The 26,854-nt window shown below is 38.2% G+C and overlaps 1 protein-coding gene across 1 annotated transcript in view; it reads left to right on the plus strand.

Moving 5' to 3' along the window:
• Positions 1-14,270, plus strand: part of LOC133818505 (succinate-semialdehyde dehydrogenase, mitochondrial) — a 31,458-nt gene extending 17,188 nt beyond the window's left edge. Inside the window, exons 12-20 of the mRNA XM_062251406.1 lie at positions 4,571-4,637; positions 5,249-5,334; positions 11,901-11,933; positions 12,043-12,075; positions 12,316-12,416; positions 13,050-13,135; positions 13,271-13,377; positions 13,442-13,519; positions 13,839-14,270. Of these exons, the coding sequence (XP_062107390.1) occupies positions 4,571-4,637; positions 5,249-5,334; positions 11,901-11,933; positions 12,043-12,075; positions 12,316-12,416; positions 13,050-13,135; positions 13,271-13,377; positions 13,442-13,519; positions 13,839-13,871 (624 nt within the window). The 3' untranslated portion in view covers positions 13,872-14,270. The remainder of the gene's footprint in view (positions 1-4,570; positions 4,638-5,248; positions 5,335-11,900; positions 11,934-12,042; positions 12,076-12,315; positions 12,417-13,049; positions 13,136-13,270; positions 13,378-13,441; positions 13,520-13,838) is intronic.
• The last annotated feature ends 12,584 nt before the right edge of the window (positions 14,271-26,854 follow it).

Raw genomic sequence — 26,854 nt, forward strand, 5'->3', positions numbered from 1 at the left:
ACCCGCGAAGGCCCCCAAACATCACTATGAATTAATGAAAAAGGTTTGGATGGTTTATATGTTGATCTAGAATAACTATTGCGAGTGTGTTTTGCAAACTGACAAATTTCACAGCAAAAGGAGTTTGGATTTTTATTAATAAATAAAGAGGGAAACATTTTTGACAAATACAAAAAATTTGGATGACCAAGACGATAGTGCCATAGCATAATATCACTATCTTTATTAGAACAAGAAATGGATTGGTTATTCAAAGAAAGCAAACTAAATTTTTGGGCTGTGCGAGTAGATTGAGTTTCATTCCTTAGAACATACAGACCAGAACACATCTCAGCACTGCCAATCCTCTTCCCCGAATCCAAGTCCTGAAACACACAAAGATTTGAGAAAAATTTAGTCACACAATGGTGGTCACGAGTAAAGTTACTAATAGAAAGTAAATTACAATCCAATTTTGGTACATAGAGTACAGATGTGAGGGTTAGGTCTTTATTTATGATGACTGAACCCACACCCTCAACTTTAGAGAGTGTTCCATCAGCAATTTTGACAGTTTGATTTCCTGTACTCATGTGAAACTCAGAAAAATTGGATGCATCTCCTGTCATGTGATCTGACGCCCCAGAATTAAGAATCCAAGGTTTAGTAGTTCTTTTATTGACAAAATAAGCTACTGATTTATTACATCGTTCTGCCAACATTCCAGTACCATGAGAGGCAGTCAACGATGTGGAGGACTGATTTAGAAGCTGCTGAAGGGCCTCAGATTTCCAAGTTTTGAAGGCAGGATCATCTTGTTTTGGAGCAGAGATTTCACCTGTGAGATACTCCTTGCCTTTTCCACCAATATACATCACCACAGATTGGGACCACTGAAGATAATTGTGCCCATTGAATTTGTGACTGGTAACTAGGGAGATAGCTTCATTGCCGTGAGAGGAAGTTGGAGTAGAGAGGGGCTGATCTAGTGAGGAGGTCTTGGAGGTTACCTCTGAGATGGAGCTGTCTTTTTCAGCAGCCATGGCAGTCAGGAAAGAAGAACAGAAACACACGGAGAAGAGGAAAGGAAAAAAAAAAAAATATTGGAGAGCTAGGCGGAGAAAAAATTGGAGAGCTCTGATACCATGTGATTATTTGAATATTTTTCTGTGTATTATTATCTCAAAGAGAGGGAATATATATACAACCTAGGATCTGACCTAATAAATACAAATAACTAATTCTAGAAAGTACAACTGTAAAATCCCCTAATTTTAGAAAGAATAAATATACAAAATATTTGGTATTAATACCAAATTGATCCCTATTTACAGCTGTGGTCAACTAACTAATTACTGAAATAAATCCACAATTATTTTAATTCCATTCTTGATTCTTATCTTTCCAAGCATGGTATCATTCCCATAAGGTCTTGTGTTGATACTCCTCAACAAAATGGCATCACTGAGCGAAAAGATAGACATTTACTTGAGGTAGCCCGTGCCATTATGTTCTCTAATCAAGTGCCTAAACATTTATGGGGGAAGCCATACTCATATCTACGTATCTCATCAATAGGATGCCTAGTCGAATCCAAAAATTCCAAACACCTCGTCATGTTCTCATAAAAGCCTATCCACTTATGTGCTCCTTTTCCCTCGGCTTGCCACTAAAGGTTTTTGGTTCTTCCTTTGTTCACATCCTCCAACAACACCGCACCAAACTTGATCCCAAGTCTCTCAAATGCATCTTCCTTGGTTTCTCCTCTAAGAAAAATGGATACAAGTGTTACTCTCTAATCACTAGGAAAGTATACAACACCATGGATGTTACTTTTTTTGAGAACCAATCCTACTTTCCCAAATCTGAAATTTAGGTTGAGAACTCGAGGGAATATCAGATTTGGGATCTTCTCTGAGACACTCAAGCCATTTTTCCTTCAACTGCTCCACCTTCAGCCACTCACTCAACCAACTCCTCTTGAGGAATCAAACTATGCCACTAAAACTACTCATGCCAATGAAAAAACCCCAATTATCCCTACTCCAACTTAACTTGACACTAATAATCATAAACTTCGTGTCTACACCAGAAGGAGAAGACCAACCGAGCATGTAAAGGGCACTATGCTGCCCTGTGACTGTCAAGAATTGGAAGCAAATCCTCATCCTTATCTCATGATTCTCTTGTGCCATTAGTTGATGATTCTAATCAACCAATTTCTCTTAGAAAAGGTGTCCAAAGGTGCACTAAGCATCCTATTGAAAGATATGTAGCTTATGGGAAGTTGCTATTATCTTACAGGGCTTATGTGTCCAATATTAATAGTGTGCAGGATCCTAACTCTAACTCTATCCAAGAGGCTCTAAAGGTTCTAACATGGAAACAAGTGGTTAAGGAAGAAATTCGGGCTCTAAAAAGTGATGACACATGGACCCTTACAACATCACCTCATGAAAAAAATCCTGAAGGCTGCAAGAGGATATTTACGGTCAAATACAAAGTAGATGGTAGTGTCGAAAGATTCAAAGCCAGACTTGTAGCAAAGAATTTCACATAGTCATATGGGATAGACTATCAAGAAACTTTTGCACTCCTTGCCAAACTCAATATTGTTTGAGTTCTTCTCTTTCTTGCAGTGAGTCAAGATTGGCCTCTACACAAATTTGATGTTAAAAATGCATTCTTGAATTGGAACCTCGAAGAAGAAGTCTTTACCTCCGGACTTGGAAAATAGTTCAAACAACAAGTTGGTTTGTAAGTTGAAAAAAATCCTTATATGGCTTGAAATGATCCTCCTCGTGCTTGGTTTGACAGGTTTGCCAAAACTGTGATTACACATGGATACCATTAGTGTTAAGCTGATACACTATTAAATCCAATTTTAGAGGCAACTACAATGAGACTATATCATTTTGGTAGGTGATGATTCAGAGGAAATTATCAAACTCCGTGAGTTTGAAATCAAGGATCTCGGACTCTCAGATACTTTCTGGGAATGAAGGTGGCTTAGTATTAAGGATTGAATTGTCATATCCAAAAAAAAAATATATCTTTGACTTGTTAAGCGAGAATGTTTTTCTTGGTGTAAGCCTGCTGACACACCCATGGATCCCAACAAAAAGCTAAACAAAAATGAAGAAAGTATCCTAGTTGACAAGGGAAAATATCAGACTTGTGGGCAAACTAATCTACCTGTCACACCCAAGACTTGATATTGCCTACTTAGTCAATGTAGTGAGCCAACATATGAATAATCCGAGTGAGGATTATTCGGAAGTAGTGAACAGAATTTAAAGATATTTGAAGATGACTTTTGGACATGGTTTGCTCTTCAAAAAGATCTAAGAACTGAGGTTGAGATATACACAGATGCTAGCTGGGTAGGAGAGTTGACTGAGAGGAGGTCAACCGCTGGTTATTATTATTCATACGTCTGGGGAAATCTCGTCCTTGGAGAAGCAAACAACAAGCTATTGTCTGTTGGAGTAGTGCAGAATCAAAATAACATGCTCTTGCACTAGGAATATGTGAAGGAATGTGGCCTTGAGGAAAAGGACACAATCAAGATGTTTAGTGACAAATAGGCAACTATTAGCATAACTAAAAATCTTGTCCCTCATGACAGAACAAAACACATCGACATTGATTGACACTTTATCCAAGAGAAGGTCAACAATGGAATAGTGCAACTAAACTATGTTCCAATAAGACTTCAGATAGCCGACATTCTCACCAAAGCTCTACCAAGGGTCAGCTTCAATGAATTGATTTCCAAGCTTGATTTGTATAATATATACAACCCAGCTTGAGGGGAAGTGTAGAAAGTTATGAAGTTATTTATTGTCTTTAATTAGAATAGATTTCAGTTTTCTTTATTATTGTCCTTCTGTTCTTCTATACTTAATGGAATTCCTAGGGATTCTATATTTTCCTCTTCTGTGGTCTAGTATGCCAGCCACCTGCTGTGTATATATATTAGGTTGTAAATCTTTTTCTCAAGAAAATAAGAAAATTCAGTACTGTTCTCTTCATTTCTTCAGATTGTTTGTTGCCTTTTGTTTTTCTGCTAGGTTTGAGGATTGTACAGGGAAATTAAAATTAACTTTTCTATATAATTCAAGGCATTTGTTATCAACTAGTGCGGGGATCAAATGATCAGTCTTCTGAGCTGATGGAGTTGCATGGCCCACAAAGGAAATGACGACTTATCACAAAAGAATCATGAATTGGGATAAAATTGTTGGACATTTCAAATAAAATAATCTTGTCACTGCTTTAATCACTTCGCATTCTAGATAACTTTTAAAGCAACAGAGACAAGTAGTGGGAAATCGACAGATATGTTGATAACATAAAAGTTCTTATCGATCACCTTTTTTTTTTTATCATTTAGTCTAACAGTCCTACATTCTAAGTAAAACATGTTTTGTCTAACAATCTTCCAATCTAAGCTAAGGAAGACATGTTTGTATTGCCTTTTTCTATTTTATTGTCTGTCTTCAGGGGTATTGTTTGTTTGGCATTATTAATTCAGGGATATGATTATTTTGCTATAATCATCTACTAAACCATGCAATTTATTTTACAGCTTGCAGCAAAGTTTCGTAATGCAGGACAAACATGTGTATGTGCCAACAGGATACTTGTCCAAGAAGGTATCGATTGTTATGGCCTTATTTGTAGCTGCTTGAAACTGTTGCGTTTATTAATTTGTTGAATAAAATATGTTTAGAGATGAAATGTAGTTGTGTGCTTGAAGTTGGATTTGGGGGCTCTATTTCTGCTTGTCATCTGCTTATGTGCTTGCAAGTATAAATGTGTAAGATCTTAAGTTGTTATATCTTAGTTCTTTAGACGTTATTTTGCTTCATTTTTTGTTTTATAAATTATATGGGAAAGTAATGCAACCTGTTTCTCATTCCCCCTGCTCAACTCCCATGAAAAGTATAAGCATGTGTCATAGTAGCAGGTCTGTTTCAATATAGAGTTTCATTTGTTTTTTGTTTCTGTGTGATTGTGCTGATTTATTGTTATCCTGTGAACTGGAAATTGTGCTGTCAACCTATTTTATTAGTTCTGTTCCTTTGCTCTTTATTCTTATAGAAGTCTTCATTGCTTACATCTAACAGATTAAAAATTGCAAAGTTTATTTGTTATCAAGTCTTTGATTGATGTGTTTGGTTTGATTCATTGTACGATTAATTGGTATATATGTTTTCAAAAGGTAGTCTTTCTGTGCATTGCACTAACTTCACTTTATGTGTAGGTATCTATGAGAAATTTGCAAATGCTTTCTCAGAAGCTGTCCAAAATTTGAAAGTTGGTGATGGTTTTAGTGATGATGTGGTCCAGGTAGGTGATTAATGTATTAAATTTTTTGGCTGTCCAATTGATATCCAGATTGTGTAAATTGTTCATAGGTATCACATTCAATGTTGATCTACACTTAAACTTTTGGATGGGTGATATTGATACTCTAATGTATTAAAGTAAGACAGCTCGGGTTCAAATGCTGGCAACTACAAGTCCTAGACCTTATTATGGTATTTGCTGGTCATATTGATGAGAAAGAAATGGCAGAATTTTTGAAGGTCAAGGAGAAGGATTGTGACATTTTTTGGGATAGTATTAAACACTAGGTTGCACTTTGGATCTTTAATACCAAAGAGTTTAAAGACTTGACAATTTATTTTTAAAAAGACATCTTGTCCTTTTATTTTTCCTTTTCATCAGTAATGCTTATTTCTTTTTAAGAAAAAAAAGTGTCTCAATGATGTGGCGATGATGCTATCTCAATGATTAAAATTGTGTTAGGGATTTTGATAGGATGAACCTGCAATTCAAGTGACAAATAACCCAGAAACAGAATAGAAAATGCAATAACAGAGTGGAAAAAATGGATGAGCCTTGATTGTATTGATAGCTAGGAAATTCGAGAGCCTAGTTCTCTCCCAAACAGGTTACAATTTTCTACTTACTTCCTACCTCTCCCCATCCCTGCTGGATTAGAATATACCCCTAACAGTTTCTTACTGTGCACCCTCTCCTAGACAGTCCTTTCTCTTATAACTAACTGTCTAAAGTCTCATTCCCCTACATCAGCAACACGTGTACCCTTTATACCCTTCCTACTGTAGACATAAGTCAATGGAGGCCTAACAATACCGTCCCCTCGAAGTTGCACCTTGTCCTCAAGGTGAAAATCTGGAAACTGCTCCTGTATGACGCCAAAATCTTCCCACGTAGCTTCGAATTCTGGCAGATTTTTCCACTTGATCAACGCTTGTGGGGCTGTCTTGTACGTTCCTGGCCGTATCTCCAACACCTCTTCGGGTTCTAACATCCATTCCATATCAGCTTTCAAACCTGGGGGAAGTGGGGTGGCTGTTTGAGTTGGTCCCAACGCTGCTCGCAGTAATGATACATGAAAAACAGGATGTATCGCTGCTTCAGGAGGCAGTTTCAGCTTATAAGCTGCCTGGCCGATTTTCTCCAGCACCTGAAATGGCCCAAAAAATCTGGGAGCCAGCTTCTCATTCATTCTTTTGGCTACTGTTCGCTGACGGTATGGCCGCATCTTCACATATACAAAGTCCCCCACGCTGAACTGAACATCCCTTCGCTTCTTATCGGCTTGAAATTTCATTTTCTGCTGAGCCCGCTGCAAGTTCTCCTTTAACAACACCAGAATATCATCCCGCTCTTTCAGATTCTGCTCCACTGCGGAAACGGGCGTGCGGTACTGCTCAAGTGGAATGATTGGAGGAGGATCACGGTGGTAAACAGCTTTGAATGGTGTCATACCGATCGAGATATGAAAGGTGGTGTTATACCAATATTCCGCCCAAGGAATCCATTTAGACCACTTGCTGGGTTTGGAACTCACAAAGCAGCGAAGATATGTCTCCAAACACCTATTAACGACCTCCGTTTGGCCGTCCGATTGTGGGTGATAGGCTGTGCTGCGATTCAATGAAGTCCCTTGTAACTTGAAGAGCTCCTTCCAAAATAGGCTGAGAAAAATCTTGTCCCGATCCGACACAATAGATCTAGGAATACCATGTAATTTAACTATCTCCCTGACAAAAATGGTAGCAACTGTAGCTGCTGTAAATGGATGCCTCAATGGTATAAAATGCCCATACTTACTCAATCTGTCCACTACAACAAAAATGGAGTCAAATCCATTCGAAATGGGTAGTCCCTCAATGAAATCCATTGAGATATCCTCCCAAATCTGGTCTGGAACCGGCAATGGCTGGAGTAAACCTGCTGGAGATTGCACGGTATATTTTTGCTGCTGACAAACACTACATTCTGTTACGAACTTATGAATATCTCTGCGCATTCCTGGCCAGTATAGATGCTCTGCGACTCGCTGAAATGTGCGAAAAATGCCTGAATGACCGCCCAAATTGCTGCTGTGGTACTCTTGTAGAATGATTGGAATGAATGGCGATGTTGCTGGAATTACCAAACGCCCTTTAAACTTGAGACAGCCCTGTGATAAAGTGTACCCGCCCCCATCTTTGCCCTCGTCCAACTCCTTTAATACTTTGGACAGCGTCGGATCCGAAGAAATATGAGCTTGTAAATCTGGAATAGATATAATATTAGGGGCTGAAATGGCCAGCAACACCGGTTCTTCATGCATTCGCGAAAGCGCATCAGCTGCCTTGTTATCACGCCCCGGTCTATATACTATCTCAAAGTCATAACCCAATATTTTCGTCAGCCATTTTTGATGCTCAGTCGCCATGAATCTCTGCTCCAACAGGTATTTCAAACTCCTTTGATCTGTCTTCACAATAAACTTCCTGCCTAGTAAATATGGTCTCCACTTTTGAATGGCTAACACAATAGCCATTAACTCCCGCTCATAGACAGATTTTGTGCGCCCCCTTGCCGAAAGTATTTGGCTGAAAAAAGCTACTGGTCTGTTCTTTTGCATTAAAACAGCCCCCAAACCCGTCCCGGAAGCATCGGCTTCAACTATAAAAGGGGCAGAAAAATCAGGAAGAGCTAATACTGGCACTGTACACATTCTCTCTTTTAGCTGTTCAAACGCTTCTTGAGCCTCTGCATTCCAGCCAAACGCATCCTTTTTGAGCTGATCCGTAAGTGGTCTAGCTATACTTCCATATCCTTGCACGGATTTCCTGTAATATCCTGTTAGGCCAAGAAACCCACGCAAGCTTTTGATGTTCTTAGGGGTCGGCCAGCTGGCCATTGCTTCCAACTTTGCTGGATCTGCTGCCACTCCCTGTTCAGAAATAATGTGCCCCAAATACTCCACTTGTGACTGTCCGAACAAACACTTTTTTGCATTAACATAAAGTTGCTGCCCCTGTAATTTTTGTAAAACCAGCTCCAAATGCTTTACGTGCTCCTCCAAAGACCGGCTGTAAATCAAAATATCGTCAAAAAATACAAGTACAAATTTACGCAAAAATTCTCTAAACACCTCATTCATCAATCCTTGGAAAGTGGCTGGGGCGTTTGTCAGTCCAAATGGCATTACAAGGAATTCGTAGTGGCCCTCGTGAGTGCGGAAAGCTGTTTTTTGTACATCTTGAGCAGCCATACGAATTTGATGGTAACCGGACCTCAAATCCAACTTAGTGAATATTCGGGCTCCATGTAACTCATCCAATAATTCATCTATCACTGGTATTGGAAATTTGTCAGCCACCGTTTCTCTGTTGAGTGCCCTGTAATCGACACAAAACCTCCAACTCCCATCTTTCTTTCGAACTAGTAAAACCGGGCTGGAAAATGGACTTGCACTTGGGCGTATTATTCCAGCATTCAGCATCTCTGTCACGAGCTTTTCAATCTCATCTTTTTGTACCTGTGCGTAGCGGTATGGCCTTACCGAAACTGCCCCTACTCCCTCCTTCAGCGTAATGGTGTGCTCCTTGGGTCGCGATGGTGGCAGGCCTTGTGGCACAGAAAAAACAGGCTGATATTTTTGCAAAATCTGGGCAACTTCAGTCGGGATCTTCGCTGAATTTGTCTCTGACATCGCTGCCAGCGAGTATAAGTGCACCCAAAAACCACCACCCTCCTGTTCGACGGTATGAATCATAGCCTTCAGCGATATTGGTGATTTACAGAGGCTTGGGTCTCCTTGTAGAGTAATCCAAGACCCCGCTACTTCAAACTTCATGACGAGCGTCTTCCAATTAACATGCATATTACCCAAAGTCTCTAACCACTTAATGCCGAGTATTACATCCGCACCGCCCAATTCAAGTGGTAAGAAATCTGTTACTACCCGCAATGGCCCAAGGTCCAACTCAACTTGAGCACAAATGCCCTTTGCCCTTACTTTGCCACCGGTGCCCAGTAATATTCCGTAACATGATGTGGGTGTGATGGGTATCGCTGCTGCCGAAACGATTTCCGTCGAAAGAAAGTTGTGCGTCGCCCCACTATCGATTAATACTGTCACCGTTCGCTGTCCAATACGCCCCGCTAGTTTCATGGTGTGCGCCGATGAGATCCCCACCAACGAATTGAGAGATAGTGTTGCAAGAGTTTCATCCGATCCCCCTGCCTCCTCTGATTCTGGCGAAGATGGTGGTGTTTCCCCCATGACTGTTTCGTCTTCGTCATCAACTGTGAGCAAAATCTGGAGTGATTTTTGGTCACACTCATGGCCCCTGTGGAATTTCTTGTCACATTTGAAACATACCCCTCGGGCCTTCTTCTCCTGGTATTCTGCTTCAGATAGGCGGCAGCTTCCCCGACTTAGCCACGCTGGGTACGGTGGTCGGCGACAGGGGCGGTTGGAAGGGTGTCGATGGGGGGTGGAAACTCGATCCCGAACGACTCACATGGGACATCGGCATGGGTCGGCCAGAACTGATTGGGCCCCAACTGGAAGTGGGCCTAGAAGGGTGCGATCTAGGGCTCGGACCCGAAGCCCAGAACTGGTGGCCTTCTTCCACCCTTTGTGCAGTCTCCATGATGTTAGCCAATCCTAAAGGCTGTAGAATATGCAGAGCACCTCTAATGTCATCTCTCAACCCTTTCACAAAGCTTCCTTCCAAAATATGTTCAGGTACGTCTGGAACTCTGGATGCTAATGCTTCCCACTTCAGCCTATATTCTCTGACAGTAGAAGTTTGAACCAGTGACATAAATTCTTCGGAAACGGAACCGATAGGGGCGGAGCGAAATCGCATTAACAGTCTTTCCTTAAGGGTCGCCCATGACGTAATCGGCCGCCTTTGGTGTTCCCATTGAAACCACGTCAACGCATCACCTTCCAAACCCACTATGGCCGCCTCAAGCATAACCGGTTCCGACATACGACTTAGCAGAAAATAGCGTTCCACTTTATAAATCCACCCTTCCGGATTCTCTCCAGCAAAAAGTGGTAACTCCATTCGGGGAGGCCTATAGTCTTGACTGTGTTTCAGACCTGTATATGCAGAATCGGCCTGGCCGACTGCTTGTGGTGGCTGTTCAGATTGCCTCGAGTGCGATGGACTTGGATGAGGCATCGGAGAATGAGTAGTCGGTAGCTGGTGTGATTCGCCCTCAACTGCGCGCCTTTGACGATCAATGGTGGTCGCTGTCCCCTCCACTGTCGCCTTCCCTGCTACTTGCATCAGCTGAGCTAAGTGAGTAACTAGATAGTCCATCTTCTTCTCAATCGCAGGTAGCCTTTGAATTTCTGTTTTCAGCAAGTCGATTTCCCTGGGTAATTGCTGAAAATCAGATCTAACCTCTGTGAGCCCTTTCTGAAATTCTGATTGCACTGCTTCCAGCTTGTCCTCCCACATCTCATTCGGATTGTCAGCCTTCTTAGGTCCCATCTGGATCTAATCTCTGATACCAATTTGATAGGATGAACCTGCAATTCAAGTGACAAATAACCCAGAAACAGAATAGAAAATGCAATAACAGAGTGGAAAAAATGGATGAGCCTTGATTGTATTGATAGCTAGGAAATTCGAGAGCCTAGTTCTCTCCCAAACAGGTTACAATTTTCTACTTACTTCCTACCTCTCCCCATCCCTGCTGGATTAGAATATACCCCTAACAGTTTCTTACTGTGCACCCTCTCCTAGACAGTCCTTTCTCTTATAACTAACTGTCTAAAGTCTCATTCCCCTACATCAGCAACACGTGTACCCTTTATACCCTTCCTACTGTAGACATAAGTCAATGGAGGCCTAACAGATTTCTATCTCAAAAAGTATTGTTGAAAGGGGTAATCCAACCTTATTGATTTCATTTTTATTCAGAAGTTGAGCGAAGCACCATGGTCCACTTCAAATTTAGATATTATATATCTAGTAGATTTTTTAGTCTTTGAGGGATTCAATGCTTATTGTTTTTCTTCTTTCTTTCCGGCATGACTATAGACTATAGAGACAAGGCTCACTTTATTTGCTGCACTAGGGAGTCATCTTATGCATTCACATTGTGAAGAAATGGTAGAATTTTTAAAGAGTAGCCCAAGTCAGATAACACTTTTAAGCCATGGGTTTTTCTCAATAGCTTAACCAACTGAGAGGATGTTATAACCACTTAGGTAGAATTCACTCCCAAAAGACTAGCCTATGAGAGGAGTTACAAACCACCAACAGATTCCATACTTGGTCGATGTGGATCCTAACAATACACCAACCAATCCCATACTTAGTTGATGTGGAATCCTAAAAGAGGAGAAGCCCAAATCATATTAAACCAGTTTTCTTTCTGGTCTAACTCATCTTTACTAGGCTCTGTATGCATATCAATTGTTTAACACCATTTTTATCTCGTATGCTGAAAGAGTTTTGTACACATATCGTACCGACTTTGTAGTTTGGTTAGAGTCCTTGATGCTTTTCAATCCCATGATAGAAAGCTACATAACATTAACGGCGTCACTTCTAACTTAATTCTTGTTGTCCTTTCAGGGTCCTCTCATAAATGAAGCTGCAGTAACAAAGGTTTCTTTTACTTTCCAGTTTCTGTTATTTTTTTGATCCAAGTATAGCAGTTCTTTTTTTATTATATTTTTTATGTATATATTGATGGCTATGGGATTTTGTGTTGTAGGTAGAGTCTCTTGTACAAGATGCCATATCGAAGGTTAGCCTTTTGGGATCTCTTTGATTTACTATTTATGCAAACTTTTGCTTTGCTTTATTGTGTCTAATTGTGTCCAACTTGGTGAATTACCACTATTTTGTTCCTTAATAAACTTGTCAAACCCATCGAACTACTTCGTTCTATATTCCTCTGTAATCTGAAATCTCAATTTAGTAAATAGATGTTATTATTTAACAAGTACTTTGACTTGCTTCTCATTATTATTCTTGTTATTTGAAGGGGGCAAAAGTATTACTTGGAGGGAAAAGGCATGATCTAGGAATGTCCTTTTATGAGCCAACTATTATTGGTGACACCAATAATGAGATGCGTATATCAAGGTAATCAATAAATGCCAGTTTTTTTATATTAATATTAATAATAATAATACTAAATGCCAGTTTTTAATTGGTGACTTTTACATCAACGTATCTTATTAGAAATCTTGTCTCCAAATTACTAGCCTCTTCTCTCTCCCACCACGTAAAGTTTGACAAATCATCATTTATATATGGAAACGGGTATTTAAATAAATACATGTGTATGAATTTGAGTAAGTAGGTGATTTGTCAAATTATGAGTGGTGGGACAGAGAAGAGACGTGTAATATGGAGACAAGATTTTTACAGCGAATGATTGAACTTAATGATAAGTGTCTAGAATACCAAATTTAGGCTCTCTCAAAAAAAAAAAAAAAAGAATACCAAATTTAGGAACTTTAGAGTATTAAGTAATTCCTGCAATGCTTGGTTATGTATTAAATTGCATATATTCTTTAGATACATTTACCTTTTTCTTTCTTTTCATTGTTTCAAAATGTTTATTCTATTATGTGCTTGCTTGTATAGTTTTATGAGATACAATTAAAATCCAAATTTTATCTGCTGATTCTTCATTTCCTTTTCTAATTGTTTATCGAGTTCTATTATTTATGTTATAAGCATTTTCCCACTTGACGTTTTCCCTTGGTTCAGAGAGGAAATATTTGGACCTGTGGCATCCCTGTTGCGGTTCAAAACTGAGGAGGAGGCTATCCGTGTTGCTAATGACACCAACTCAGGTTTATTTCATTTATTTCTTAGCAGTCACTCGAAAATTTGTCTCAACAGAAACCATACAGAAAAATTGTGCTTCTTGCATTTGGAAAACCAGTTTCATTCTACAGTAGCCTTGAACATCTAATCTGCAAATGCAGGGTTAGCCGCTTACATGTTTACAAGCAGCATTCCACGTTCATGGCGTGTTGCTGAGGCCCTGGAATACGGACTTGTTGGTGTCAATGAGGGTATCATTTCAACAGAGGTAGGTCACTGACAAAATTAATTATTCTTTTTCATTTATATTGTCTTATCAAATTGCTGTGCAGGTGGCTCCATTTGGAGGTGTCAAGCAATCAGGTCTTGGACGAGAAGGTTCTAAATATGGATTAGACGAATATTTGGAGGCAAGTATAAATTGCCTTAGATGTTATGTTTTTTTTTTTTAATTATCATCTCTTTTAAACATTAGTGATATAATATAGTTTCAAAAAGTTATAATATGAATTTCTCATTACCCATTCGATTTGGAATGTTTAAATTCTTTTCTTGGACAAGTTGAGTTATTCTGAATTTATATCACTCACATCACGACATCATCATGCAAATGTGAAAACAATCCTACCATATTTATCTTTACGGTGAATGATTTATGAATTGGTTCAACAAAAGATTTGATCAAGCCTCTTTATCTTGTCTGAAAATTGGTTTTGTTTCCTTGCACAGATGAAATACGTATGCATGGGAAATATCAACTGACATATGCATGGTTTACCATTGGACCATGTCTAAGCTTATCATGCGAGTTGGAGCCTGATGCTTTGACCTGGGAAACTGAGTTTCAATCCGATCCAAGACTAGCATGCTGAGACGGCAATTTCAGGGGTGTGCATCATTCGCGACAACGGTTGTTGCGACATGTTTTTAAATGCGGGACGTGCAAAAATAAGGTCGTACTCTTTGTTTTGTTTTTGGATTGTTTTGAACGACCTTTAATTTTGCTTAATAAAAGCTCTTGTTCGTTTTGATGTGAAATTTGTTGGTATAGATAGACGTGTTGTACTGGTGGAATATAAACAATACTCTCTCTATCACTTGTAAGTGAGATTGTAACTTAAAATATAATATAGATAAATAAAAGGGAAATTTACAATTATAGACCTAGAATAAAGTATTTACAAAAACACATTCAACAAAATTATTTACACAAATATCGGTGCCACATTAATATAGCATAACACACTGGATTTTGAAAAAAATTAGAAAATCCTGATTCCTGATTTTTTTGTTTTTTCTATATTGCAAAAGTTCCCTTTTGGTTGCTTATAATGCTGGTAAGATACTAATTTATCACATTTTTTTTTTATTAAAAGCTTTATTTTTAGATCATATTATTTCGGAACTTTTTGGTTGCTTCTAAAACTTATTTGTAGAGATCTCAATATACCAATTAGTTATTTTTAGGATATATTATGATATTTTATTATTTAAGATACATTTTGGTAACTTTCAAGCTTATTTTAGAAACTAATGAGTTGTCATATAATATAATTAGTTACTATATAATTTATGAATAAAAATTAATTTAGTATACGGTAACTTTTAAATGAAAACTTTTAATAGATTTTTTTAGTCACTTATGTAATTTATGTCTTTTATTTATGTAACGCCTTACGTTTAGGGCACCAGGTAAAGCCTAGTTCGGGCATTTAATTCCTTATATTATGTATTATTTAAGGGGAACATTTTATGTTACAAGAAGTTCATGATGTTTGAATGTTAGCCATATTGTGATAAGTGCAATTTTTATTTAGAAACCAAGACCTTTGGTTGTGGATCGGGTCAAATCCTAATCGGGTAAAAATCTTGGATAAAATATTCTTGAAGGAATAATTATGGAAAAATGAAGTTTGAGCATAAACTTCAAAAAAAAAAAAAACTCTAGGTTATTTTAATAATAAAATATGATAAGTTTGGTGATGTCACATTTTATTTAAATTGATTTTTCTCACTAAGAAAAATTAATCAAAACTATACACTATGTTAAATGCCTTTTTGACCTTATGTTCAAGCTTATTTGATGATTAATAAAATTTAAATTAAGGGCACTTTGAGGCATGTGTGGCTGGTTATGTAGAGTGCTTGAGTGGGAAAAACTTGACGAATAGAATTTCAAGAAAAATAGTCATTATTTTCCCATGTTATCATCTTTTCTTATTGAAAAGAAAACTAAACTAACTCAATACTCAACCTCACCACCCAAAGACCCCGACCGAACTCTCTCTCTCTCTTACTCTATTTGATTTTTTTCCAGCACACACTCATCTCTCTCAAAGCTTTTTTCTCTCTCTAGATTTTAGAGCACCATTGAAGAAGTTCCATTGAAGGTTTTACAAAAAAGCTTGAACCAAAGTTAAGAAAAATGGGTGAGTTTTCTTGTTCTTCTTACCATCTTTATTTTCCTTCTTCTTCTTATGTTGATCGAACCTTTAAGGGTTCTAAAACTCTATGCATGTTGGTTTAACACTCACCACATCCATCATTTCAAACCTAGGTGTGGTTGATGCAAGTGTGAGCACCATCATCTACATGCATGCAAGCTTAGAAGGAAATTTTTGAAAGAGGTAAACCCTAGAGCAAACACTTTTTTAAGCATCCCTCTCCTCTTCTTTTTCTAGCTCTATAATATGATTCTTAGTGTTTATGGGAAGGGATTTAAGTGTGAAGTGTTGAGAAGTGGTCCAAAACCCTAAGAGCTCAACCACCCCAAAGGCATGAACATAAAGAGGTAAAAATCTTGATTCTTACCATAACATTTTAATGGCTTTAGCAAATCTGAATTTGATTGTTGTTTTGTGAGTTGAATTAGTTATTTGGGTTGTAATAAAGTTATTTAGTGGGCGGATGATGCATGCATGTGGTTTATGTGGTGTTTGGTAGCTTGGAATCCAAAGTTCCATAAGATTGGTTGATGCATGCTTGCTGCCAAAAATTTTCAGTGGCTTCCAAAGGGCCAAATCATACCTAAACAAGCTAGTTATTCAATGAAATTTTTTGTAATGCATTATTTGGAAAGAGTACATGATTTTAACATCTTGAACCACTGAAAAACGTTTTATATAACTCAAGTTATGAGCTTTTTGGGAATCTAGTGCAAGCTGGATTAGGATTTGGCAGTTCCGACCTTAAACCTTTTAACAGTTAGTTGAGTGGGTAAAAATGATTATTTCTTGATGAAATTTTTACTGACTATTCTGGACATATTGAATATTAAGCCCATGAAATAGTTTTTAAAAATTCAGTATAGTTTTGGAGTTATAAATTTTCCAACTTAGATGTTCAAAACAGATTGCTGCCAAGATGATGTTGTTACAGGGGCTTCCAACGGGCCAAACCCTAGGTTATTGGTCAAATTTTCAAATAAGACTTTCATCATTTCATTATTTAGGAAGGTTACTTGATTTTAGCACTTTGAAACACTAAAAAAACGTTATGTCTAGGTCAAGTTATAAGCTTTTTGTAATTGATGTGCAAGCTGGAGTGAAGAGTGCATGTTTGAGCAACATTTTGACAAGTTTAAAATCAATATTGTTAGATGGTTTTAATTATTTAGACTTTTTATATTAATTAAAAACCCTGCAAGAGTTGACTAAGACATACCCATAGATTGTGAGTTTTGTTTTTTCTAAAAAAGTTGTAAAATCAAATTATGTTTTGGACAGATTTGGTTTTTTTAAACTTTAAGTCATAATTCACTAGTCAAATTATGTTTCTTTTTCTTATAGTAAATATAATATAACTTTCTATGGATTAAGGGTTAAGGTTTAAGTGGCTTAATATATAATGAATTTTTCCATTTTATTGAAAATCCTTAAGATAATACTCTTGTGTGAGATAGGACTAAAATTTATTTATTTGGTCAATTGAGAAAATAAAATCTTTTTGGATAGTAAAATTTATGAGTTTCTTAATTTTCTGAAAATTGACAGTTTTAATCTACAATTTTAATAAAGGGGGAGATAACATTTAACACTTTTATTTTATAAGGAAAAATAAGAAAGCAGTAATGAAAGTTTTGTTTAGGCTTAAGAAAGTGGTCTCTATATGCAATCGGGAATTTATTTCCAAATTCCTGACACCATTATTTGCAGGCATGTTTTTTATTTTATTTTTTATGAATAATGTGATAAGGCTAAAATTCAAGGGTTTAGTCTAAGTTCTAAGATTTAAGAACAAATACTTTTAAAGTATTGGAAATTTGTTAAGTTTATCCCTAATTGCTCAACTTAAAGACATAAACTTAATTAATCAAATGCCATAATTAATCCGAGTCACTGTATGACACTACATTGTTATCTAAGCGGGAAGGCTCGCTTCTGGATAAAAGATTTCTACATGAAAGCGCAAGGAATCCGGGTAAGACAACACATGATATGTTTGTCCACAACACGTTAATGAATAGTTTCGATAACTAAGTTATAAGCTCATAATTCGAACTAGTCTTAGAATGTTTACTCAAGACCGTGGTCCTAGAGGGTTCGTATACTCATGACTAAGGTAAGCAGTCCGGCTAGCTACCGCGACGACTACAAACTTTGGCTAGCTACCAGGAACTAAGTAAGAAACCGGTTCGCCACCGGTGACTATGTAACTAAGGTCGGATGGCCACCGCAATATGTAAGAAGTCTGGTTTAACACCCGTGACATAAGAGTCCGATTAAACTCTGGGACACATAAGTAAGTTGATTCTAATTAGCTACCGTGACAATTGTGAACTCCTGCTAGCCACCGGGGAATTAAGTAAGAAATGAGTTTGCCACCGATGACTATGTAACTAAGGTCGGTTGGCCACCGCAACATGTAAGAAGTTTGGTTTAACACCTATGACATAAGAGTCCGGTTATACCCCGTGACACGTAAGTAAGTTAATTCCTGAATAAAAATTTTCTATGACTAAGAAAGTATGCCGAATTCTTCTAGGAGTCTGGGTAACTGGTGTAACTAGTTTACACCCGTCGACGCTATGGTAATATATGTTAAGATATACAAAGATATGTTAAGCTATGGTAAGATATGTTAAGATATGCTAAGATATGTTAAGTTATGTTGAAGGTCCTCTGGAACCCTAAGTAAGTATGTATGTTAAGATACCGGCTCCCGATGACGTGGCAAGATTTTCTTACACGTGGCTGGCACGTGGCAGTTTCGAGTGAAGAGATCCTGTTCGACCATCGACCAGATAATTATTGATTCGTCAAGTCTCTTGATGAGGTGCGACCAGCCTGGTCGCATACTCTCATTTACTTCCTTTGGGATACGCAATCTTGTAATAATTACATTTATAATGTTTCCTTTTATTACCTTAATATGCTGATATTAATTGTAATTAAGGCCCATCAGCCCATGTAACCCTCTTGAGCCTATAAATAAGAAGAGGAGGGCTCAAGGAAGGGACTTCTGGACTTTTTGAACTTTTAATCTTTGTATTCAAAGAGAAAAGCATAATGTGATTATCCACCGAAATTGTAATTTTCCTAAGGCTTGTGAAACTCAAGAACCCTAGTTCTTTGATCACATTAGTGGGATTCAATATCAATAAGAACACTAAGTGGACGTAGGTCATTACCATCTCATTGGGGCCGAACCACTATAAATCTTTTGTGTTATTTACCTTTCATTTGATTTTCTTCTTGTTTTCATCTCATTTCCTGTCGTTATTTTGACTCTGTGTCGTTGGACAAATCAATGGTCAACATTCTGGTGCTTTCATTGAGAGATTAATCAAGAAATTGAAGAAGATCAAATGACAAAGAAATCCAAGAGAGCTGGACAGACTTTTGGCGCTGCATCCACTCAGCCTCCTCCTCCAAATGTGGCTGAAAATGAGCCACACTTGGATTTTGAGGAGGAAGAAATGGACTCTGAAATGTTGAGGACAACACTAAGTGTGTTGCAAGATGAGTTGGCCAATCTGAGGGCCAATCAAGAGAATGCGGTGGAGACTTTGGCGCAACAACAGAGGGAAATCGAGCGTCAGTGTCAGGAGCTGAATGAGCGGAAAGCGGACCTGGACCGCCGGCAGAGAGATGCCACAGCCGCTTTAGAAGTAGCCATTCAGTTGGCTAGGGGATAGGCTGTGTCGGCTTCTCAACCAGATCAGCCACCAAATGCACCACCGCAACGGGCCCCAAATCCGAGTCCTCCGCTTCAGCTAGCAAGCCCTCAAAGGCCAGAGCAACCGCCTGCTGCTCAACAGGACATCCCAATTCAGGATCCTGAGCAGCAGCCACCTTCTCAAGATGGTCGAGGCAATCCCCAGCGCCAGAGGCAGAATAGGGCCGGGCAGCCTCCCCGAAGCCCTAGACGCCCAGGGGCCAATGAGCCAAATCCACCAAGCAGGGGGCAATGTCCTTTTGCTAACAGAAGGCACGACGAGTCAAGCTCTGCGGTCAGGGGACCCCCACGGTAATGCACGGGGACCACTGACCAACGCAGGCCTCCCCCTAACGCTCGGGAGATGCCAGCTAGAGGAGGAAACAACGTGACCAGTCGATCGCGCTATAGTCGGTTGCAGTTTAGAGATAGCCATGAATATAATGAGGTCGATTCCGGCAGGAGGAATGCTGGTCGAAGGCATGAGGAAAGAGGTGGGGATAGGAACCCCCCACCAAGAGAAAATAGGCCTACGAGCCAAAGAGCTGAGGGGCAGCCCATACATCGTAACGTCTTTGACCAGCTGGGCGCTAGCGAACAGATGCGCAAAGAAGATGACCTGAGGGACGTGCTCAATGATAGGCGCGAGAGGCATGATGAGTACGCTCCTCCGGCACCAGTCGCCCCAGCAATCCCAGACGCTGTACATGCCCAAATTGGTGCACTGAATCAGGCTGTCCAGCAGTTAGTGGGAAGCCGGACATCACACATTGAGTATGATCGGAGAAGAGGCACTCAGTTCATACAAAGGATAGCTGTGGCCGAGACCCCCAGCAAATTCAAAATGCCAGTGTTACCCAACTTCGATGGGTATGGGGACCCAGTATCTCATGTAAACAAGTTTGAGATACAAATGGATATTCAGAAGGTGTCGGACGATGCCCGCTGCAGAATCTTCCCTGCCACCCTATTTGACACCGCGCAGGAGTGGTTCTTTAAATTTCCTCCTGCTAGTATAATATCATGGGAAATGTTCGTGAAGGAATTTTACGGACAATTCTACACTGGTCGCGTACACCCCACTGAGGCCAACCAGCTAGTCGAGATCTGATAGAAGGAGGGAGAGCCCTTGAAGGAATACGTTCAGCGTTTTATACGAGCGACTGTTGGAGCTAAAACAATGGGCGACGAGGGAAAAATGATGGCCCTAACTGCTGGGGTAAGGCGCCATTCTCCCCTCTAGAACAACCTAAGAAAGAATGGGGTAAAGAGTACCCAGGAGTTTCTTGATCGAGCTGATCGATACATCAAGCTCGAGGACGCGATTGCCAACGAGGGGAAATCACCTACGAAGGACAAGGGACCAAAGGAAGATCTCGCCAAAGCTGCCAATGGGTCAGATAAACCAAATGGCAACGACAAAGGCAACGAGAACGGAAATGGTAAAAATGGTGGAAAAAGGGTGAACAATGAGCCATCAACATCCGAAAATAAATGCTCTAAAGGCAATATGTATGGGCTTTGTGTGATTATAATGATAATCATTTGATGATGTTTACATATAATGCTATGTTTTCTTGCTGGGCTTTGGCTCATGGGTGCTATGTGGTGCAGGTAAAGGGAAAGAAAAGCTCACCCAGCCTTGAGTGGAGAGCTTAGGTGGTGATGTGTACATATGCGGCCGCTTGACCACCATGGCCAAAGAGTTCTCAGAGGAACTAGGGGGTTTACCCTATTTTTGCCGCTTAGGTCGGCAGGTTTATAATTTTGGAACTGTAATGACCATTTTGAGTTGTAAATAACTTGTAAATGTTCTTGTGGGCCCATGAACATTTTTATGTATCAAATAAAACATATCCTTTCCTTTTTATTGGTTTTCACCTTAGCCTATTAATAACACGTAGAACACGTTTTTAACCAAAGGACTCAGGCAATGAGTCAAATTTCTGGTTCACCGTAACTATTCTGGGGTAACCAGGGCGTTACATTGGGCATGATGTTGGTTCTTACAATAAGGCTCTTATTTTATGTTCAAGTTTTCATCATTAAAAGAGAAATCACTTTCTCCTTTTTAAAAGACTCCACACGCATGCCAAGCTAAGAAGGTTAAACATGTTTTCTTGATTGCTAATGTTTATGGAATGCATGTTGTATGCTATATGCTTCAGGGCATGTACTTGGGAAGGTGAAAGGTGGAAAAAGGTAGCCACAAAGTTTACCATGGAGGTCATAAAGAGGACCACAAGAGCTTCCTCGTAGTTGTCTCTCACATTTACATGTATAGTGCGCACATAGGTTTTATGTAGGATGATTGTGATGATGTTTATGATGCTATGCCTTGTTATGATATGAGATAATTGTTTGGATATATGCAGTTTGATTTATATTGATGTTTGGTTTGATTCCCCTTACTGGGCTTTAGCCCACCCTCTTTTTCCTCTCCACATGCAAGAATTGATTATGTAATAGCATGGTGAGCAAGGATCGTTCCATGAAAGTGTATGTGCTCTATGAGGGGACCACATGCACGACAACGATCCTAAGAACACCATGGTTTATTATTAGTTTTATGAAATACATTTATTTTATGTTGGGACATATTGTATTATTTACATGTTTCGACTTTATCCTTTATGAAACTATGCTCTAGAGCATTTATAAAGACTACTTTCTTTTGCATTTAAAATGTTAATTCAAAGAATATGTCCTAGTTAAATTAGGGTGTCACACTGGGAATTCTCGGTTCAACCTTTTAAGAATACTTAGCATTTCGATAAAGCTTTGAAGTATTTTACCTAAGATAAAGTTCAAACAAAAATGCACTTTATTTTATGCACTAATATCCTTTGGGTTAGAAATGGAGGATGTATTTAACCAAGTGGGGCATTTTTATGATTGGTTAAATACATAGTGAAATTAGTTATGCACAAAGAGCTACAAAATCATAACTGTAACGTCCTACGTTTTTGGGTACCTTTAAACGACTCGGGTCGGGATTTTTCCCCTGGGTTAAGAATATTATTTTAAATAATATTATATTTTGTTTGTAAGTATTCCATGAGTTATTGCTAGCCAAAATATGAATTTTGTGATTTTAAAAGTCAAGATAAGACTTTCGGTCCTGGACCGACACAAAAACCCTGATCGGGTAAAAATCTCGGAAAATAAAATGAAAAATCATGGCAATTATATTTTGGGCATAAAATACATTCATAAAAGTTAAAGTTTGGTCAAAAATAATAAACCTAAAAGAAAATGGAAATTTTAAGGCATTTTGTGGTAAATGCCTAATTTTGCCGAAATGGGGAATTTTATTCCATGAATGGACCTTAGGTTAAATTTTATTTTGTGGTTAATTAAATTAAATATGAGAGACATTTAATTTAATTAATTAATAGTAAGTTTGGTGATTAAAACTTAATGAGAGTGAAAAAGGTGTAAGAAGTCAAGTGGGCAAGTGGGTAGAAAATCACTCAAGTGTTTTGTGATATTTTGAAGAGTTGTGTGAGCCATTCTAACCCCCAAATCCGACCACTCTCCCTCCCTCATTCACTCTCATCTGATTTTTGAAGACTCTCTCAAGTGTTCTCTCCATTTGCAACCCCAAGAACACCAAAGAAACTTGGAAGCTAAGTCTTGGTCTAGGAAGGGTTTTCCCTAAGGTAAAGTTTCATTAATCTAGACTTTTGTAAAGTTTTAAGCATAGAGTTTCAAATAGCTAATTGACTATGTTGTTGGGGGAAGTTTGTTAGGGTTTTTGAAAGGTTTTGAAGGAGTCAAAGCTTATAGGAAGGTCCAAACCTTAAGCAAGAACACCAAAGAGGTAAAAAGTTTACTTTTGATGATTTTGTTGTAGGGTTTTTAGTTTTAAGCATTATTTTGTATATCTAATGCTTAGAGTTTCTTGTTGATGATGTAATAAGGTTATGGTAGTTGTTTAATAATTTTTATGATGCATGAGTATTGATTTTTGAAAATGGGAACCAAAACCCCCAAGGGTTTTGTAGGATACCCTAAAACAAAACATGTTTTGAGCTGTGACTTCCAAGGGGTCAAGAAGCCACTGTATATTGTTTTTGTTAAATTAAATTGTACTGTGATGTTTTTGAGATTGAGTACATAAAATTGAGCTTTTGAAACACAAAAAAATGTTTAGAAATGAGTAAGTTATGCTATTTCAAAGATTAGGTAAAAAACTGTTTTTTCGTATTCTTATTTTTGGAACCAAGTTTGGACAGCCACTGTATAGGTCAAATGAACCCAGTTTTTTCTAAAATTTTGTGGACATATTTCTGGCATAACCTATTAGTCCACTGTAAAATTTGGTAAGAAAATATTAAACGGTTTGAAAGTTATTAACTGTCAAAGTTTGGAAAAAAATAAGGACTTGAAAATAAGGTCATTTTTACCTCATTGTTGGAAAATGATTTCACCAATAAAAAATGCTCATTTTGACCTAAGATTTTACAAAGACCTAAATGGCATAACAAAAATGGAATTGGGAAATTTTGGTAACAATTGGGTAAGTACATTTCAAGTTATGAACTAACGAAATATGTAGTTAAAAATGTGAAAATTAGGTTTTTCACACTTAGTGTAAAAATGAGATTTTGGAACATAAGGTAAAAAGTAAAATTTTGTTTATTTCAAGATATAAAATGGTAAGTCTTGAAATCATATTTTCACTAAAATTTACCCTTTGAGTTTAAATGAAATATTTTTATTAAAGAGTTTTTATTCTTTCTAAAAATAAGAGATTTAATTTATTAATAGTTAATAAATTAAAAGAGGGATTAAAACCCTATATTTTGAGAAAAATAATTAAATAAATTATTTTCCTAGTAAGTAAAATTGATTAATTGCTTTTGGAAAATTAATTAGTCAAGATGAGAAATTTATAACGGTTTTCCTAATTAAGACAAATTAGGCAATTTTCTTAAAACGGTTTTTAGATATTAAAACCTTAAGAAAAATAAAAGGAAAATTTAAAGAGTTTATTTTCTTTAAAAATAATTAAGGAATTTATTTGTATTTTCTGGATATAATACCGGCTAAAATCTTACATATTTTAACCGACTAGTCGAAAGTGCGGGTTAATAGCGATACCTGGAAAGAATAAGATTTTTAGCGGATTGTGGGAAATACCATTGTGATACCCGAGCCTAGGTATCGAGACCTTAGGATAGGTCTCCCCGAGACTTAAGGTTTAGTCTCGAATATTTTGTATAACTTTCCTTAATAAGTTTAAAACCAAATAAGGATTGTAAATCCTTACAAATGACTTTTATTAAAATGACTAAACTGCCCAAAATAATAATAATGAATTATGAGTGCCATAATTAATCCGAGTATACTGTATGGATAACTACAGTATTGGCTAAGCGTAACTGGACTGAACGTTGGAGGGTGAAAACTTGCTGAGCGCTAAGGACTCCAAGTAAGTCAACTTATATTGTATGGCTGCAACATGAAATGATTATTGTCTTGTATGTTAGTATAGGGATACATGCATATACATAGGCTGTCATAGAAAGTTGCTTAGAGACGTTAGTCTAGTGAGTGCTGATTTAGAAAATATGAACGGTAGAAGTCCGTCATATCCTAGACGGTTGATCCCCGTCACACTGCTTGATTTTATTTATGTCCGGTTCATTACCGAGACGAGTGGCCATGAGATGAGGATAAGCTGGTTAAACCTAGGGGCGCCAAGATAAATGGGACCTAGGGGCCCTCATGCTTACTTAATCATTGGACGGTTAGAATCCGAGCAAGTGCTCTGATAAGTTATTCCCGGATAGCAGCCGTGAATATTGGCCATTCCGTGAGAGTGCCTAGAGATACTAGGGGTTGCCAAGATAGAGTGAGGTTGAACACCCTAGGGGCAGCTGCTCACCAGCACCACTGATTAACATAGAAGTCTCCATAAAACCGTGTAAATTGGATTACACTCTTGAATATGTAGCGATGCCCTAAGTAACACGATAGTTACCCTTGATGAGAATATTTATTGGCTAGATCTTAGTGTGGGGACTCAGTTCTCTTTTACAGATTAGCAATTATGTTGGAGGGCGCGTTACGCATGAATTGTTGGAAATTGTCGAGTGTTGGTCTCGAATTATTTGGTGATATAATATATCTGCTTGCTCTGGGATTTTCTGAGTGCAGGGATATAATTGTTGATAAGATATAGTTGTGATATAATATATCTGCTTGTTCTGGGATTTTCTGAGTGCAGGGATATAATTGTTGATAAGATATAGTTGTGATATAATATATCTGCTTGTTCTGGGATTTTTCTAAGTGCAGGATTTTTATCTAGTTACGAATTAATTTATCATTGGTTATCAGGCATGACCATAAGTTTGCTAGGACGCTTTAGCGTTCTTGAAATTGATTGTTTAAGGTCCGGATGGGTCCGGAACCCTAATTCTCTACATGCTTTGTTTGAAAGTTGATCTTACTAAGCGTTTTCGCTTACCTAGTTGTTTCATGTTGTAGGTAAGAGCAAGGGCAAGGCAGAGCAGTGAGCGCTGGAGTCTTCCTTGCAAATGTACATGTGGACCGACCTTTTGGGAAGCCGTTTTATTTTTGGAAATGTTGTGTAATTTTCCTAAACTAGGCTCACTCTACTCTTTATAAAATATGTTGAAACTAAGTGTTAAGTATGGCCATACGACTTTTTAAAAAGTTTTTTTTTTTATACGGGTTTTTGAGACATTTTGTTAAATGAAAACATTTATATTTCCGCATTATCGAGTCTTGAAAATCCGGGTCGTTACAATAACGATTTCACTAAAGTCAACATGAGCGGGTTGAATTTTATTGTAGGCATTTTAAAATTCTCTTGTTGGGTCCAAAGTGTTACTTTATAGTATATAAGAGTGCCCAAAAAATTTGGTGGTATTTGGAGGTGTTTTGGGGAGATGTAACAGGTCAAAACTCAGTGCAATAGGCATTGCATCGCATGTTGAGAGGCAATGCATAACCTGGCTTAAGACAACCCAAATAGGCAATGCATCGCGCGGGCTGTCCGTATAGTTACGTGTTTTGGTTCCAAAACATAGTTTAAAATAGTCTAATCTCATTGGTTAACACGAATGAGGGATCCTACTATATATAAGGAGTTAATTTTAGACTTTGGTCAATTCACCACTCTCTACTCTCTCCCCAAAACGTTGTCTCCTAACTCACAAAGGTTACTAGTTTTCTCCAAGATCTTCATCAATAAAGCTTGACTTGTTTGAAGACCAAGGTTGGTAAAATTGATGTAGGTTCTCCATGTCTCGTTAGGTTTGGGGACCAGCACCGATTTTTCCAACCACTTGGGATATTAAGCCTCCCTTATAAACTGATTCCCGAGCAGCTTGTCAACGTCTACTTTAAGTCCTCTGCCTTTTTCGTATCAAGAAGTTGTGTCTTTTGTTGCATTGGGGCAACATTTGGATCCACATTCAGGGCATGGCAGATTATGTTGGGGTCGATTTGTGTCATGTTTGAGTGAGACCATGCAAACACATCTTGCTTCTCACGAAGAAACATGATAATTTCTTCTTAGGTCTCTGCCTTGATATTCCTTCTGACCTTTGTCT

The sequence above is a fragment of the Humulus lupulus genome, chromosome 2 (assembly GCF_963169125.1).
Source record: "Humulus lupulus chromosome 2, drHumLupu1.1, whole genome shotgun sequence".
NCBI classification, from domain to species: Eukaryota; Viridiplantae; Streptophyta; class Magnoliopsida; order Rosales; family Cannabaceae; genus Humulus; species Humulus lupulus.